This window comes from Desmodus rotundus, chromosome 12 (assembly GCF_022682495.2).
Source record: "Desmodus rotundus isolate HL8 chromosome 12, HLdesRot8A.1, whole genome shotgun sequence".
NCBI classification, from domain to species: Eukaryota; Metazoa; Chordata; class Mammalia; order Chiroptera; family Phyllostomidae; genus Desmodus; species Desmodus rotundus.
The window spans coordinates 85,522,680-85,537,552 of record NC_071398.1 but is presented as its reverse complement, the minus strand read 5'-3'; the positions used below and the strand labels follow the sequence as shown (position 1 = coordinate 85,537,552).

At 50.8% G+C, this 14,873-nt stretch overlaps 1 protein-coding gene across 1 annotated transcript; it reads right to left on the bottom strand.

Moving 5' to 3' along the window:
• Positions 1–8,638: 8,638 nt before the first annotated feature.
• Positions 8,639–10,282, bottom strand: GARIN4 (golgi associated RAB2 interactor family member 4). Its single transcript, XM_024576595.3, has one exon. It carries the CDS (start codon positions 10,280–10,282, stop codon positions 8,639–8,641), a length of 1,644 nt encoding a protein of 547 aa, XP_024432363.3.
• Between the last annotated feature and the right edge of the window lie 4,591 nt (positions 10,283–14,873).

Below are 14,873 nucleotides of genomic sequence, written 5' to 3'. Positions count from 1 at the left end.
GATCCACTGAGATTTCATCCTGCTCGACCACCGGGGGCCTTGGGTAAGTTACTGCAACTTGCCTGTGCCTCAGTTTCTTCATCTGTAAAATGGGAACAATAATGCCAGCATCAGAGAGTTGTGGAGAAAGAACCAAACACCGTGACCCTTACCGTGTTCCTAGGGCAGTAGCTGCCAGAGAGCGAGCACTCAGTGGGTGTCACTGCTATTACCCGCGGCAGTCCCAAACACCACACCGTCGAAGGACATGGAGAGAGACACGGAGTGGGCTCCTAGTTTCTTGGCTCTGTGCTCTGAGTGGCAGCTGCTCTTACCATTTCAACTCAAGCAGATGCAGCTGCAGAAACAGGCCGTGAGGGTGAGGGCAAGGGCGAGGCAAGGGCTCTGGCCACCAGAGGCTGGGAAATGACACTGTTAGCTGATGATGTGTTGTTGTTTTTTCCCTCCAGGAGGGTAATACGAAGGAAAAGAATCACCTTCTATTCGTCCGTTTGGCAGGAAAGAGCATGTAGGCTGGAGGCAGGGACCCCAGCAAGAAGAAAGGCATGGGACCCTCATGCCCTGTTCCTACCGCTCCCAATAGAGGACCGCTGAGGAGGGTCTGCTAGTCTGGTATCTGTGGGCAAGGAGGGACTGAACCCCTTTAGAGGTGTCTCTCGGTGTCCTGGGCCTCCCATCAGTTAGAGCTGGCAGAGGGCTGCCCGGAGGCAGGGGAGGGATGCAGGGAAGGACGGAATGCCCTGGCAGCCTTGTGCCTAGATGTGGGCAGATGATTGGTCCTCATAACAAACTTTCATCTGACCTCTAATGCATGCCAAGCTCCGGGCAAGACCTAGGGACCCAGAAACAACAAGACAGGGCTGTTTCCCTAAAGGAGGTTGCAGGCTATCCCAGTGAAAGCAATCGTTTTGAACCCTTCCTGTCGATAGAGTCCTCCACAGCGGCTGTTTCTTCAGCCTCGGGGACTCACACGGTTGGCCCTGCATGACTGCCTGACAGCACGCCGATTGGCAGCGCTGAATATCTGTGGCGGAAGGCGCTGAGCCGGCAGGTGACAGTGCCTCCTGGGAGACTTCTCCATAGGCTCTTCTCCACCTCATCACTATTCAGACCTCAGAGCAATGTGCCCACCCCTGACAGTGTTCTCTCCAGCCCCTGCTTGTCCTTCCAGATCCAGCCCCTATGCCTGTCTGGTGACCCAGCTTTCCCACTCTGGGCCCTTGCTCCCTCCTGTTTGCAAAGGAAACTGACTTTCACGTAATGGAGTTGCTATCTCTTGGGCCTGGCCATGGAGTTGTCTTCTTGCCCTAGGGCACCACAGATTTATCGTCAGCCTGACTTCAGTCAGATCAGCCTAAATGAAATCCACCATCTCTGGATGCCCAGAAAAAGTTAAAACTGGCTGCTAGTTGATGCTTGGGTTCAGACGATTCTTGGACTTCAGGACCAGAAAGGACCTACTTGTGTCGGAGTTGCAATGAGATGGTTGGAGGGGGGCTGGCTGCTCCATCCACAAGCCCCCGGCCCCCTACATCCATTTCTGAAGGCCAGGACCCAGGCCAGGACTAGGACAGGACTCTCTGGGCAAGAAGCCTGCGAGTACTGGTTTCGCTCCTTGACCAAGAGGCCAAAAGGACATTGTAATATTGAGGCAATGAACGTGAAACAGAAACAAGTGGCTTTAGTTTCAGGAAGTCAGAAATGGAAAAACAAGTGTTGACATTCTTTGAGACCCACTGTAGGCTATATTTTGTGCTGTGCTAGCCAGTACTCTGTTTCTTACGTGAACTAGGACTTGGGAAAATCCCTCTCCTCTCTAGGCTTCAACTTCCTCATATGTAAAGTGCTTCTGGGATTAGCCAAGACCCTTCTGGGCTTGTCATGCTGCGGTTTGAGGGGTCCCAGTAATCTGTCACCCACAGGTCAAAGTGCTTGAAGACAAGAGGGGAGAGAATGGGAGAAAGGGACTAAAACATGTCCAGGGGGAGTCCCTGTAGCTTAGTTAACTGCAAGTGAGAAGAAAGGGAAGGGATTAAGGAAACAAAGTGAAAAGAGGAAGGAGGAAAGAGTGTGGGAGAGGGAGATAAGGAAAGAGAGAGTCTGAAAGACAGGTGGCCACCACAAACACCTCAGGGGGTCCTCAGGTTCAAATGGCCAACTTTACTTTCCACTTTGTCAGGCTGGGGCGGGGGACAGCGTGGCAATTGTCTTTTCCAAAGAGGGCCACAGTAATACCACCCCCCCCAGCCCCATGCTCTTTTACAATGCGATCTTGCCCTTTCCCTATGAAAAGGTGGAGGCTAGTTCCCCACCGTTTAAATCTGGGCTGGCCTCAGGGCTTGCTTGTAACTGATACAATGGGGGAGACATTCTTTGCTGCGTGACTTTGAGGCTCAGTCAGAAGCAGCTACCACTCGGGTATCTTGGACACTTGCTTTGAGGGAAGCCAGTCTGACTACCTGAGACTGTCGCGCTGGAGAGGCCACACCTAGGCATTCCTGTGGACAGTCCCGGCTGAGCCCCACCTTCTGGCCATCTCCCTCACAGCATCAGACATATGAAGGAAGCTGTTTTTAACTCTTCAGACCAGAGTACTGATCAGCCTCACTTGATGGGTGAGGCTGAAGAACCGTGGGTGGCAGAAGAACTCTGCCGATGAGCCCTGTCCAAATTCCTGATGTCAACATATCTGAGATACAAGAAAAAAGGCTGTTGTTTTAAGCCACAAAGTTTTGGGGTAGTTTGTTGCAAAGCAAAAGGTGCCGGAACACGATAGTATAAGAGGTTTGAAAATATAAGCCCCCTTGCAATGAAAAAACCCTCTAAAAAGTATAAATAAGACTTTAGATTTTGGAGATGTTTGAGATTTCAAAACTGACTTGGATGCCAAGTTTTAATTTTGCCCATTAAGGACATTAAAACAAAACTACTATTTTCAAAGTCACCATATTACATTTTTTAAAGTGTATTTTGTTATTAAAAAAAGAAGAAGAAAAGGCAGTATATTCCATCAGAAAGGCTAAAATGAAAAAGATGAGCAACGTCAAATGTTGGCAAAGGTGTGGGACACCTAGAACTCTCGGGTGTTCCTCTTCGTGAAAGGCATCACCAGCTTTGGAAAATGGCTTGGCGGTACCATCCAAGCTGAACATATACACATATTCAGTTCCGTTCCTAACTACATGCCCAACAAAAGTTGACGCTTTTTTTTTTTTTTACCAAAAGATCTGTATATAAATGTTCAGAGCAGCACGCTTCCTAATAGTCCCAAACCAGAAAAAAGCCAAGTGCCCGCCAACAGCTGAATGAGCAGATAAATTGTAGTATATGCACAATGGAACACTTATAATGTATTGAATTTTTGCCAGATGGAATTATTGTAATTGGAATGAATTATTGCCAGACAAAAAATGAATTTTTTTTAAAAAAACTTGTTTTATGAAAACCAAGTTTCATAAATATGATGTCAAGAAAATGAAACCAGAGAGGACATACTAGGTGATTCCATTTCCATAAAGTTGAGAAAGCAAGCAGAATGAACCTATGGTGTGAGAAGGGAGAATAGGTTACCCGTAGGGGCAGCGACTGAATGAGAACGTGAGGGGCTTCCAGGAGTGTGGCAGTGTTTGAATTTTTCAGCAGGTGCTGGCTACACAGGGCCGCGCATTTTGTGAATGGCATCAACTCGTGCACTTTTCTGCCGGTATGTTACACTGCAAACAAAACAGCGAAAACAGAAAGCAGGGCGTGATCTCGAAGCAAAGGATAGGTTTTTAAAAAAACTAATTTAGCTTTGTGAAAGTTTTATGAAAAACATGCTATATTTGTTCTCATTTTTCTAATTTCTCCTTGGACCAGTATAAATTGCATAACCACAGGGTCCTGGGGGCTGTGACGATGTCACCAGCAAAGATACAACAAGGAGCAGAAGAATTGGGACCCTCGGAGCATGGGCCCCTAAATAACCAGGGGGACACTGCTTCTGACTGAGTCTCAGAAGCCAACCCGCCTAGCTTCTATCCCATTCGATTGGTTACAAGCAAGTCACAAGGTCAGCCCACTTTTAGATGGGGTGACATGGTCAGCAGCAGCCGAGGCCTTGTGGAGCCAGCCGACTGCCCCAGGCAGGCGCTTCTCAGCTGCTCCTTGCTGCTGCCGTGCCCCGTGGTTCACCCACAAATTACACTGTGTGCCCATGTATGCGTATCTAGAAAGACGCCTCCTGACCTTTTGCCGTCTGTGGCACACGTAGAAAACGACAACTTTGGGATGATGGGCTCTGGACAGCTGCAGCCGACTGGCCTGGTCCTCAGGGCCCCCTAGGATGAGCGGTATCGATACCTTGGCACACCTGTGGGAAAACATCTACTTGGATGGAGAGTGTGTGGGAAGACACATGCCTCCCTTACACATTTAAGTTCTTTCAATTGGCAAAGGGGAAACGTCTGGGCTTGCCTTGCCCTTTTGCTCCCAGAGAGCCCAGCTCTGTGCCCCTCAGCCCCGACTACTGGCTCTATCAGCACATCACGGCCTCCCCTCTATTTACAGCCTCCCTTCCCACCACCCCCTCATCCCCCCCTCACACCCCATTTTCTCTCCCAAGCGCATCACACCCTGGGCAGGCTGCACTTGTCTTGTGTGTGAGCATCACCCAAGCCCCTCATCTCCCAGACGCCTCTCTTTCTCTGTCATGCCATCCCCTCTGCCAGGAGGGCTCATGCCGTCCTCTCTGCTGGGACCTCGACTCCACTGCGAACTCTGCCCAAGGCCGCCCTCACAGTTTGACTTGTATTAACATTGCTGGGCTGTTCACCTGAACACCTTTGTGGTCTCTGATTTCCTCTCTTGTCCATAGTAGGTGCTCCACAGTTGTTTCTCAAATGACTTCCAGGCAGCAGAGGGACCCCACCCATATGCTTGGTGGTCACTCATTGTCCTCTTGAGTCTGAATTCCCCTGTGGGTCATTCCACACTCTGTCCCTCCACTGCCAGGGGCCTGGAGCCACACAGTCAGGATGAGACACATCTTCCTTCCCCAGAACCACCTCCCCCCTTCCCTCTCACACCTCTGGGATTAGCGTGAGGCTAACTGTGGTGCAACAAAGGGAAAAGCTGGCTTTGACTCAGCCGCAGACCAGGCTCCGCTCATTCACGCACCAACCTGCAGTAGCCAGGCGTGGCCACAAGGAGCTCTGCGCAGCATCCAAGGATGGCTAGGTGAGAACACATCCTGCCCACAGGAACAGGGAGCCACTCAGGGGCTCTGTCCTCTCGGAGATCTGCAAGGGCAGGGACCCCACAGCCCTGCTGGCTGTCTTCTCCTGATGTTGTACCCCTTAGCCATCCAGAAGATAGCGTTTGATATCTTAACATATTCCTCTTTCTTTCCCATGAGCCTCTCTTCTTGCCACCCCCTTTACTGACCAATAATCGCCACAGGGGAAGACACGTCTCCTTTTGTCATTCCCACCTCCTTTAGATGAGTGCTGAGCCTAAACCGTGAGTTCCCTGTTCTCCAGGATGTGGGATGGAAAACGGTCCTCTTCCATCTCTTCAAATCCCTGACTTCCCGCTCCTGTCTCCCCAGCACCACCCACGGTTCGGGCCTCCCCTTCTCTGACCCGGATTAATGCTTCCTGGAGGATCCCCCATCTCCAAGGTCCCCTGCCCATGAACTCTCCACCCTGGAATTAGAGCAATCTGACTCCCATTAGTGATTTCCCAAATTCTGGACATTGACCCAGCACTCCAGTCCCTGCCCCCACCCCACCCCACCCCACCCCACCCCACTCTGCTGGGATCCAGCTGCCTGGTCCTCCAGCCTCGCGGCTGCTTCTCCCCTGGCCCTCCAAGCAACAATACTGAAATACTTGCAGTTGCTCAACACGACGTGACGTTTCAAGCCTTTGTACTTTGCACGCGTTCTGTTCCATGGCCCCATGCTCTCCCGACCCCTCCGAGGCACCTCCCCCACCTTTTCCCTTGCTCCGCACACTTCCTCCACCTGGCAAACTCCCGATTCCTCTGTGAAACCTTTCCTCATCCACAACTCCTTCCCTTGTCCCAGAGCCTCTCCTCTGGATGGATCCTGTTCCCTAAACCTGAGTCTCGGCCCCATTTCTGTCATGGGAGTTGTGACAATTACTCTCCACCGTCCTGTTTCCCCCACCATCTCTGCACCTCCGTGTGGCACCCAGGGATGGCACATAGTAGGTGCTGCATGAGAGCTGTTGCCCTGGGGTTGCTCTCTCTGCACCATCACCTGCTGCCTGGGACAAGTCCTTTAATGCCTCTAATTCCTGTTTGCTTCTCTGCAAAATGGCAGGATGTGAGAACCCGAAGGGGCACGCGTGTTAAAAAATATAAAAGGCTAAGTGCTGTGCACATGTGTTGACCGCAGTGTTTTCCTTCCAGATTAGTGTTTGCCGGCACTTGCCTACGTGGAAATCTTAAGGTGAAAGGAATGTGAGGTGATCTTTTTGTAAATTCCCCACCTGGAGTCCAGGGAAAAGCTGGTCAGGAGTAAACCATTAATTCCGTCTCCCTGAGGCCCCCAGGCTTCTCTGAAGCTCTGGGTTAATGATTCTGAGGTTGTTTTCTTCACAGGGCCAGTTTGTATCTAACTTCTGGCACGTTCCCGTCTCTCTTAAGAATACCTTGACTCAGTCCAATAATTCCCCAACCTGGAGTCAGGAGTCTGTTTTGCCAAAGACGGGGGATGTGCGTAGGCCTCAGCCATGCCCCTCCGCAGCCCACCATCCCCTCGACCAACAGCAGAGACCTTCCCACCCCCGACCCATGAGGAGGTCTGTGAAAGTCACAAACTGTGAAGACCCAAGCAACGAGGATGCTGTGACCTAGGTCATAACTTCCTCCACGAGAAGTACGAGGATTTGTTTTTGGAACCCCAGAAGAAGAAGTTCGTGAAGTCGTGGTATAGAGAAACCATTCCGAGCCTGGCTTTCAAAAGTTTAATTAGCGGCGGGGGGAGGACTGGGTTGCAGAGGGAGGCAGCCCATTAGGAGTGGGCCATGGAATTCCAGGCGGGTGGTCTGTTTATGGCTGCAGTGCAGGTCATGCCAGAGGCTGGGGACAGAAGTCTGGGGGCCAGACACAGCTCAAGGGGGGTCTGGACCCTCTTGAGAGAAGACCAGCTAAGGGCCCTGTTGCTCGCTGTGAGCGCACTGGAGCCTGCCATCCAGCTCGCTCCCCGGCAACCACACCTCGCCCTCCCCTCCTTCCCAGAACTCGGTGCTCATCTCAGCCGGGTTTTGGAACGTGTTGGTAAGAATGCTGATGCCTCGTCTGGCCCCGTCAGAATGATTCCTGTGCTGGCCCGGTCTCCTTAGACTTGTTGGCTCTGCCTCCTCCCCACGCCAGAGACAGGGCTGTGCGTGAGGAAGTGGGCAGAAGCAGTTTACCTTCTCCAAGCCTCGGCATTCTCACCCGTAAAATGGGGGTATCACTCCTTCCTTCCCGAATCACAAAGAAGGGTTCTTGTCATATGTTACCGGGAATCAATGGAACTTAAAGAGACTAGACCTTTCAGACGCACTTTCGTGCAGACATCAGAGTGAACATACAGGAAAAGGCACGGGCTGCAGTATCTCTGAGGCAATAATGTCATCACAGCTGCCGCGTGATCGTATCTCCGATGTCACAGTATTACAGGGCGGAAAAAAATACAACGCCCGTGCACCCACCGCTTCTCTGAGGAAACAGACCAGTTCCCAGCAGCACTGGCAGCCTGGGCTCACCAACCTGACTTCTTAACTTCCCCCCTAAGAAAACCATTGCGCTGAATTTTGTGTCTGCTGTTCTATTTTTCACTGGTTTTTAGCAAACTGTACAGGGTATATGTTTGATCTTGTTTTTGAACTGTTCCCTAAGTGGAATCATATCCTGTTTTGTGACTTGTTTTAAAAATTTTTTTTGAGTTTATCTATGCTAATATCCTACTGTATTATTATCAATTCTGGTTTTGAAAATTTGGGCTGTTTCCAGTGTTTTGCTATTACGTTATTTTTGCTAGAAACATTCCCATAGGTTTCTCCAAAGTCCACACCTAAGAATGGATTGCTAAGTCTAGACGAGAATGCCCCCTGTTCTGACTGCCAGCAAATGCTGGTGCACCCCGCTTCCCTTCCCTGAATAGCCCTAGGGGGTGTGAGTCCTGTTCTTGCTTTGCCTATGGACCTTCGGTGGGAGGAAGAAATGTTTATAAAAAGGACAGGGCGATGGTGGATGATCTGGCTTTCAGCCATGGTCCTGGGAAGCAAGGCCTGGGTTGAGGCAAGGGGGAGCCCTCCTGCTGGCCGAGCCCAGCAGCAGTAAGGTGGGGCTGCTGTAAGCAGTAAGGTGACTGGATCCTGGGGTCTCCTGCTGCGGCACAGTTGACATCACAGAATCCACTATGAGGTCACTACTAAGCTATAGGACATAGAAACTCACAGAAAGCAGCATTGTATTGATTATATTCAGACTGTATCAATCTTTATTTAAACTGCAGTAAGGAAAGCTGGAAGAGGCTCTCCAGGGATCCTCCCCTGAGCCCAGGTCCCCTCTGCAGCTTCCAGTTCTGGCTTCCAGTAACAGGGGTCAAAGGTCACAGGTATCCATGACCTCAGATGCCACACTGTCAGTCCTCTCCAGCCCCTGCCCCTGCCCTCCTCTCTGTGATGGCCTCCGCGCTGTTCCTCTCCATTATCTTAGTTGAATGGTCCACGTCCTTACCGCGTGGTGAGGCCACTGCTTTTGTAATAAGATTGGCTTTCACGGTCCTCAACAGAGAGCTGATCCTGCTGAGTCTCTGGGTTGTGGAACCTGAACTACTTGCAGACGAGCTCCTCCCCGATTTGCGAGAGGTCCTAGAGTCCCTGGTGATGGGCGCGTGGCTGACCCCTTTGTGCGCGGTGACAGGCCTGCTGCTCCCCGGACTGCCACTGCCTTTCTCCTTTTTGTCATTTCTCTGCCTGGCTAGGGACCAAGCAGATGGTTTTCGGAGTATCTTGTCACCCCCTGGCTTGTGGTGGCTTTCAGTCGCCCTGCGGTGGTGGGGACTCCTGAGGGCTCTCTCCCTTTGCCTTTGCTCCCTCCCATCCCTTCTGCTCTTTGGGGATTCAGCCCTGACCGGGGGCAGTCGCTGCTGCCTTCCGGCCCCTTCCCACACACCACCTTCCCTGGGCAAGCTAGAGAGGAGAGGGCCTGCGGCACGATCCTTAGCAGTTTCTCCAGCAGGCTCACTGGCAGGTTCTGCTTTTGCTGTTGCAGCAATCAGGTTGGTCTCTGAGGAGAGGCTGGTGCTGATGACAGCACACTCTGAGGGCCAGTTTGCAGCATCTGCCCAGGCCATTTTAATGCTGTTGGGGGACGTGTTGGCAACACCCGCAATGGCTATGGTGGTTCTGCTTCCTGCTGGATCCTGGGTGGCTGCCCCAGCTATGGCCACGCTTAGCTGTTCAGGGGCAGCAGACTCGGTTATCGCTGTGTCCAAAGCGCCTGCTGTGGAGCCTGCTGCTGCCCCAGCTGCTGACACTTTGTCAAGCTCTGTGGGTTTGGTGTTTGGGGTGGCTACATCAGGCATGGCGGTGAATCTGTGAGAGTCATGTTGGATTCCCTGCCCCCCAGCAAACGCTGCAGAGGTGGCACCAGCCATCTCAGAGACCACGTAGAGGCTTCTGGTGCTGATCTGGTCCTGATCCTCCTTCCCTGGGAAATCGGCCGCTGCCAGGCTCCTCCGGGTCTCTTCCTCAAACACAGGCATGCATGCCCTGTTCCCAGCTGCGGTGGTGTAGGTACTGCGGTTACCGTCCACTGGTGGTCGCAGGAGGTAAACGAGGTTTTCCCAACAGTCAAAGAGGTCTTCCTGAGCACCCAGTGGGGGGCAGAGCTGCAGGTAGCAGGAGCGGCCAGTGGGGAACTTCAGGCGCAGCTGTTTTTTCTCACGGTCATGGACAGACATGCGCACGAACTTCAAGGGAAGCAGCCTAGTGAGCTCTAAGGCTTTTGCGGCCTTGTGGCTTTTTCCCTTGGTGACTTTGCTGCGCCCTGCAAGCTCTTCACAGCCGATGGCCGGGCGGGCCAGCAGCATGACGTCCGGTAGTGGGAGGATGGGGCTGGTGGATGTGATGCCCACGGTCACCATGCGGACGTGGTTGTGCACGTCAATCACTTCACCCTTTTTCGTGGTCTGGATAAAGTCGCCCTCAAATACCTGTGCGTACTTGAAAATGTCATATTCTCCCTTGTACAGTTGTTGCTGCAGTTTCCCGGAGCTGAACATGCCCACGCTGGAGCCACTCTGGGCTGCGGGTTATGGCGACAGAGGCTCGCTCTTCCCGGCTCTGTTTTATCGCCTCAAGCAGTGCTGGCAAGGCCCCTGCGTGTCTTCTTTCTTGGCCTCACAGGCAGAAGAGGGAGCAGTGAGGCTCCCGTGTCACACAGCTGGCTCTACCGCAGGTCTCTCCACCCCACCCCACCCCACAGGACCCCCTTTGCCTCCCAGCCTCCCAGAGGCATGGGTGGGGATGCTAGAGGGTGCCTGGACCCCAGGCTGACCGTCTTCAAGGATGTGGAGATGTAGACTGGGATTCTGCTCGGACTTACCTCGCCTCCACCCCTGATTTTTTATTTCCCCAAGAGGCTGTGAGCTCCACTCTTGGCCTAAACGCCCTGCACAGCCATATTTATCCTCTGCTGCCCTTTGTGACCTGTCACTGTCACATACCCCTTTGTTCGCAATCCCCAGCCACCCCTTCAGGGCAGGGCCACCATCATTTCCCCAGGCCACCGCTGCCCCCACAGAGGACAGGCCCACCCTGCTAGGGCTCAGGTGGGGTCCAAAATAAAAATTGAACCAAACTGTAGAAACATAAGACGATGGGATAAATCTGAATCACTTGAGCTCTAAGTTTAATTTCATCAAATAACCCAGAATTGGCAGTCTTGGGCCCTAGCCCATCCTTTCATAAAATCTCTGTAAATGTTGATGACAATGACCCTTAGTAGTAACAATTGCTTCCGCTAGGCCCCATGCTGTCTTCTTCCCACAGGATCGGGAGAATCCATTGAGTTTGGTACCGTTGCTACTGTCCCTTTCACAGGTGAAGAAATTGTGGTTGTATCACCTACCTAAATTCACACACCTGACAGCAGTGAAGGCAGTGTTTGAATGCAGGACTAGCTAATCCTACAGTCTTTTTTTTGGAACCACTAAGCACTTTGCCTCACAAAGGAAGCTTGGGCCAACTGAATGGTTTCAAAGTGGACCGATTTAACTACGTCCAAGAAGACATTGTTAGAAGTGGCATCATTAATTCCATGTATGTGTGTGCATTATGGAGAGAGTGCAAGACAGTGGCTGGGCGGAGAATTGGGTTTTCCAGGGGGCCACCTCAGTTCCTTCCCTCCATCACACTTGTGCAAACAGCCTGCGGCAGCCTCAGTTCCAGGAGCCTGCCAAAGGACCGCCTGCAGAACCTCCTGCCTTACCGCCATTCCCACAGAGCCAGGCACAGCATCCGTGACTTCTAAGTTGTTACTTGAAAGTTCTGAGAAACACCTCTGTTTCCAGCCCACCTATCTCTCACCTTAGAGATTCATTCCTCGAGGATAAAGACTATCTTTCTGTTAAAATATCCCTGTCCATCAACAGAGGAGTAGATAACCAAAGTTTGATCTATCCATACAATGGAATCATCTTCAGCCACAAAAAGGAATGAGGTACTGACACATGCCACAACATGAATGAACCTGGGAGACATTTTGCTAAGGGAGAGAAGCCAGATATAAAAGGCCACGTGTTGTAGGGTTCCACTGGTAAATCCATAGAGACAGATATTAGATTCTTGGTTGCCTAGGACTGTAGGGAGGAGAGAATGCAGAGTGACTACTTAAGAGATACAGGACTTCCTTTTGGGGTGATGAAAAATTCTGGAACTAGTGGTGATAGTTGCACAATATTGTGGGTGTCCTGAATGCCACTGAATTGCACACTCCAGTGTGGTTACAATGGTGTCACTTTATGTGTATTTTAATCACATACACACACATGCACACACCCCCCCCCAGCTCAGAACGCTGGTAGTTAAAAAACATAGGCTTCAGCTTCAGAAAGGTCAACTGTGTGACCTTGAACAAGCCACTCAGCTCTCTACTTCCTCATCTGTAAAATGAAGACCCTAACAGTCGCTGGGAGGATTAAATGATTTAATGCATCTAAAGGGTTGAGCATATTGTCTCAACAAATGTTAGTTCTTGTTGGCATTAGTCCTCACCTGGCCTTTAAGCCTCGGTGTGGATTCTTTCCTGAAAGCAGACTGGATTAGAGAAGCTCCTGGGGTGAGAGCCGCCATGGGAAGACAGAAGGGTGCGCAGTGGGCAACCCTGGCCTCCTGCACGGTTTGACCTTAGGTAAGTCCACAACAGCACTGTCCACTCCACAGAGAGACCGCCTGAACACAGCCAGATAGTATGGGGTGCAGAAGAGAGGAGAAAGCTTGGTTTGGGGTTCAAGGCTTTGTTAAAAGGTCATGAGGAGAAATAAGGATAAAGATGAAAAATAGCATTTTAGCTCTTGGCAGAAAGTGAAAGTTTCATTCCAGAACCCCTGTCCTGGGCCAGAACCCGTTAAATCTCTTTACTCCAAACCAGGTATTGGGCCAGATCTCAGGGAGGTCTGGCAAGGGGACCAGGAGGAGGAAGAATGGGCTTCCCATGACCTGGCAGTGTGATGTCGCCACAGAGGAAGCCCAGTGAAAGATACTGTCATTCTGCCGGAGGTTCCATCAAGTTCATTCTCCCAGGTGCCCCACCCCCAACTTCTCTTCTTCGTGAATGTGAAACAAGAGGAAGTGAACGCCTTGATGGTAACAATATAGTCATCTTTGTTTTTTTAATTGAAGTATCAAAACATAAACTTGGCTACAGAAAACAAAACTACTTTTAGTGCATTTGTTAAAAGAACTGGTTTCATTAACCGTATACAGTGCATTTCTCAGATCTCTTCCTGCCACAGCCACCAGCCCTTTCCTTCCTCATTCCCCCTGTCCGTGGCAGCTTAAAGAGTATCTTGAGTTTCATAACAGCTGATCTGTGGCTCCTATACCCACAACCGAAGGGTAAATGCGAGGAAGTTTTGCCCTCCACCAGGATACGGAAAAGATTATCTCCTGCAGGATGGGGGAACAGCGCTCCCACCAGCTGGTTTTTTACAGATTAGTCACTACCTCTGATGTACAATGAAAGCAGCAAGAGGAGGACACCTGTGTCACAGGTGCCAGTTTAAAGGAACCATACACGAGTTCAAAGGAGCAGGCACCATTGCTGTGTGTGAATCTTCACATTTAATGAAGCCAGTATCTCTCTGAAGCATTGGTAGCACAGTAGCCGATTATTATTTCTAGCCCATGTTACATATGTACACAGGTGGAGAGCAAAGGAACCTGGTTCTATTCCAGACCTAAGGGACCGTATGCCCAGGAGATTCCAGAAAATTCGGTGGAATACTTTTCTTTGAATTATCACACCTGTCCCATCTAAAATTATTCTTCCTTTCTTCTTCCCCGACCTCCCCTCATTGTTTTCCTGATATTTGACACACGTGAATTTGCAACAACGAGACACACACTTGGGCATTATGAATCTAAGTCAAGTGACCACTTCAAGAGAAGTTCTGCGGCTGAATGTAAGGTGTCCATGGCTCAAGGTGAACAGCAGGTGTACGTCTTAGGCTTCATGCCCTCAGAGAAACTGATAGTTGCGGTATTTAGCAATTCCGATTTCATATCAGAATTCTGTCAACGCCAAACAGACGGTCTCAGGGATATATGTGGTGCTGTGTTCCAGGGTTTGTTAATGAGAAACTGAGCATCGGATGCCACAGACTGAGGAGCAGGATTGAGAGTCCGCTCTCCCAGCTGGTGGCAGGTGCCCAAAGCACAAAGGGGCACTCGGAGAATATTCAAGGCTAAGTAACCCCCCCCCGCCCCCCCACGACCCCATGGAGAGGAAAGGGCCTGCAGAATGACTGGGTTTCAACCACCAATCGGTTTCAAAGAACAGAAACCAGCACGACATTGAAATTTACCACATCTTGGTTTCAATATTTATTATATTGACAGGTTAGGAATACTAGGATAAATAAGTAACATTTTCTTTTCCAGAAAATTGTAATGATACTATTGTGTAGGACTGAACACTCTGAGGATTTCACGGAAACATCAGAATCGAAACAGACCAGAGTCCTTGTGGCCAGTGCGAACGACCTCTCACAGCTGTGAAAAGCTCTGGGCCAGATTTCTACAAACATCTGCGTGACAAAACCAATGCCGTTAACATCCGATAAGGCTGAAGCCCAGGCACCACCTAGCTTCCAACGTGCCTCCACTGAATGTGGTTTTCAGCTGCAGGGAAAGGAAAGTGGAATATTCTTTGGATCTCACCGCTGAGAAATGACTCCTGGCCTGTGTCACTGAGCAGAGAGTCCTAACCCTTTGGCAGGTGGACTTTCTGCTTTCATCCCATGACAGAGGACCTGCTGCGGTCGCGCCCGTGAATTTTGCGTTAAAGTCTGGGCACCAAGGGAAAGGAGGCCTTCTCGGTTGGCACAGAACGGCACTGCTGGCTAGCAAAACTCCATTCTCCTGGGGCCAACAAGCTCTTCCGGCCACCTGAACGTTTTGTGAAACACTGCACGTGGTGCTAGCCCCTCAAACCCTCAGAAACCAGACCTGAGGAAAGTAATGAAAAAATCACCCCAGTGTTGGCAGAACAAACATCGGGAGAGCACAATGCCTAGTTATGAAACAAATGCCTTGCACACAATAATTCCTGTACATTACAGCATATCCACTAGAAGCACAACCCTGGCCATT

Excerpts from the sequence above, each read along its gene's own strand:
- GARIN4 (XM_024576595.3), bottom strand. The coding sequence starts at position 10,282 with ATGTTCAGCTCCGGGAAACTGCAGCAACAACTGTACAAGGGAGAATAT.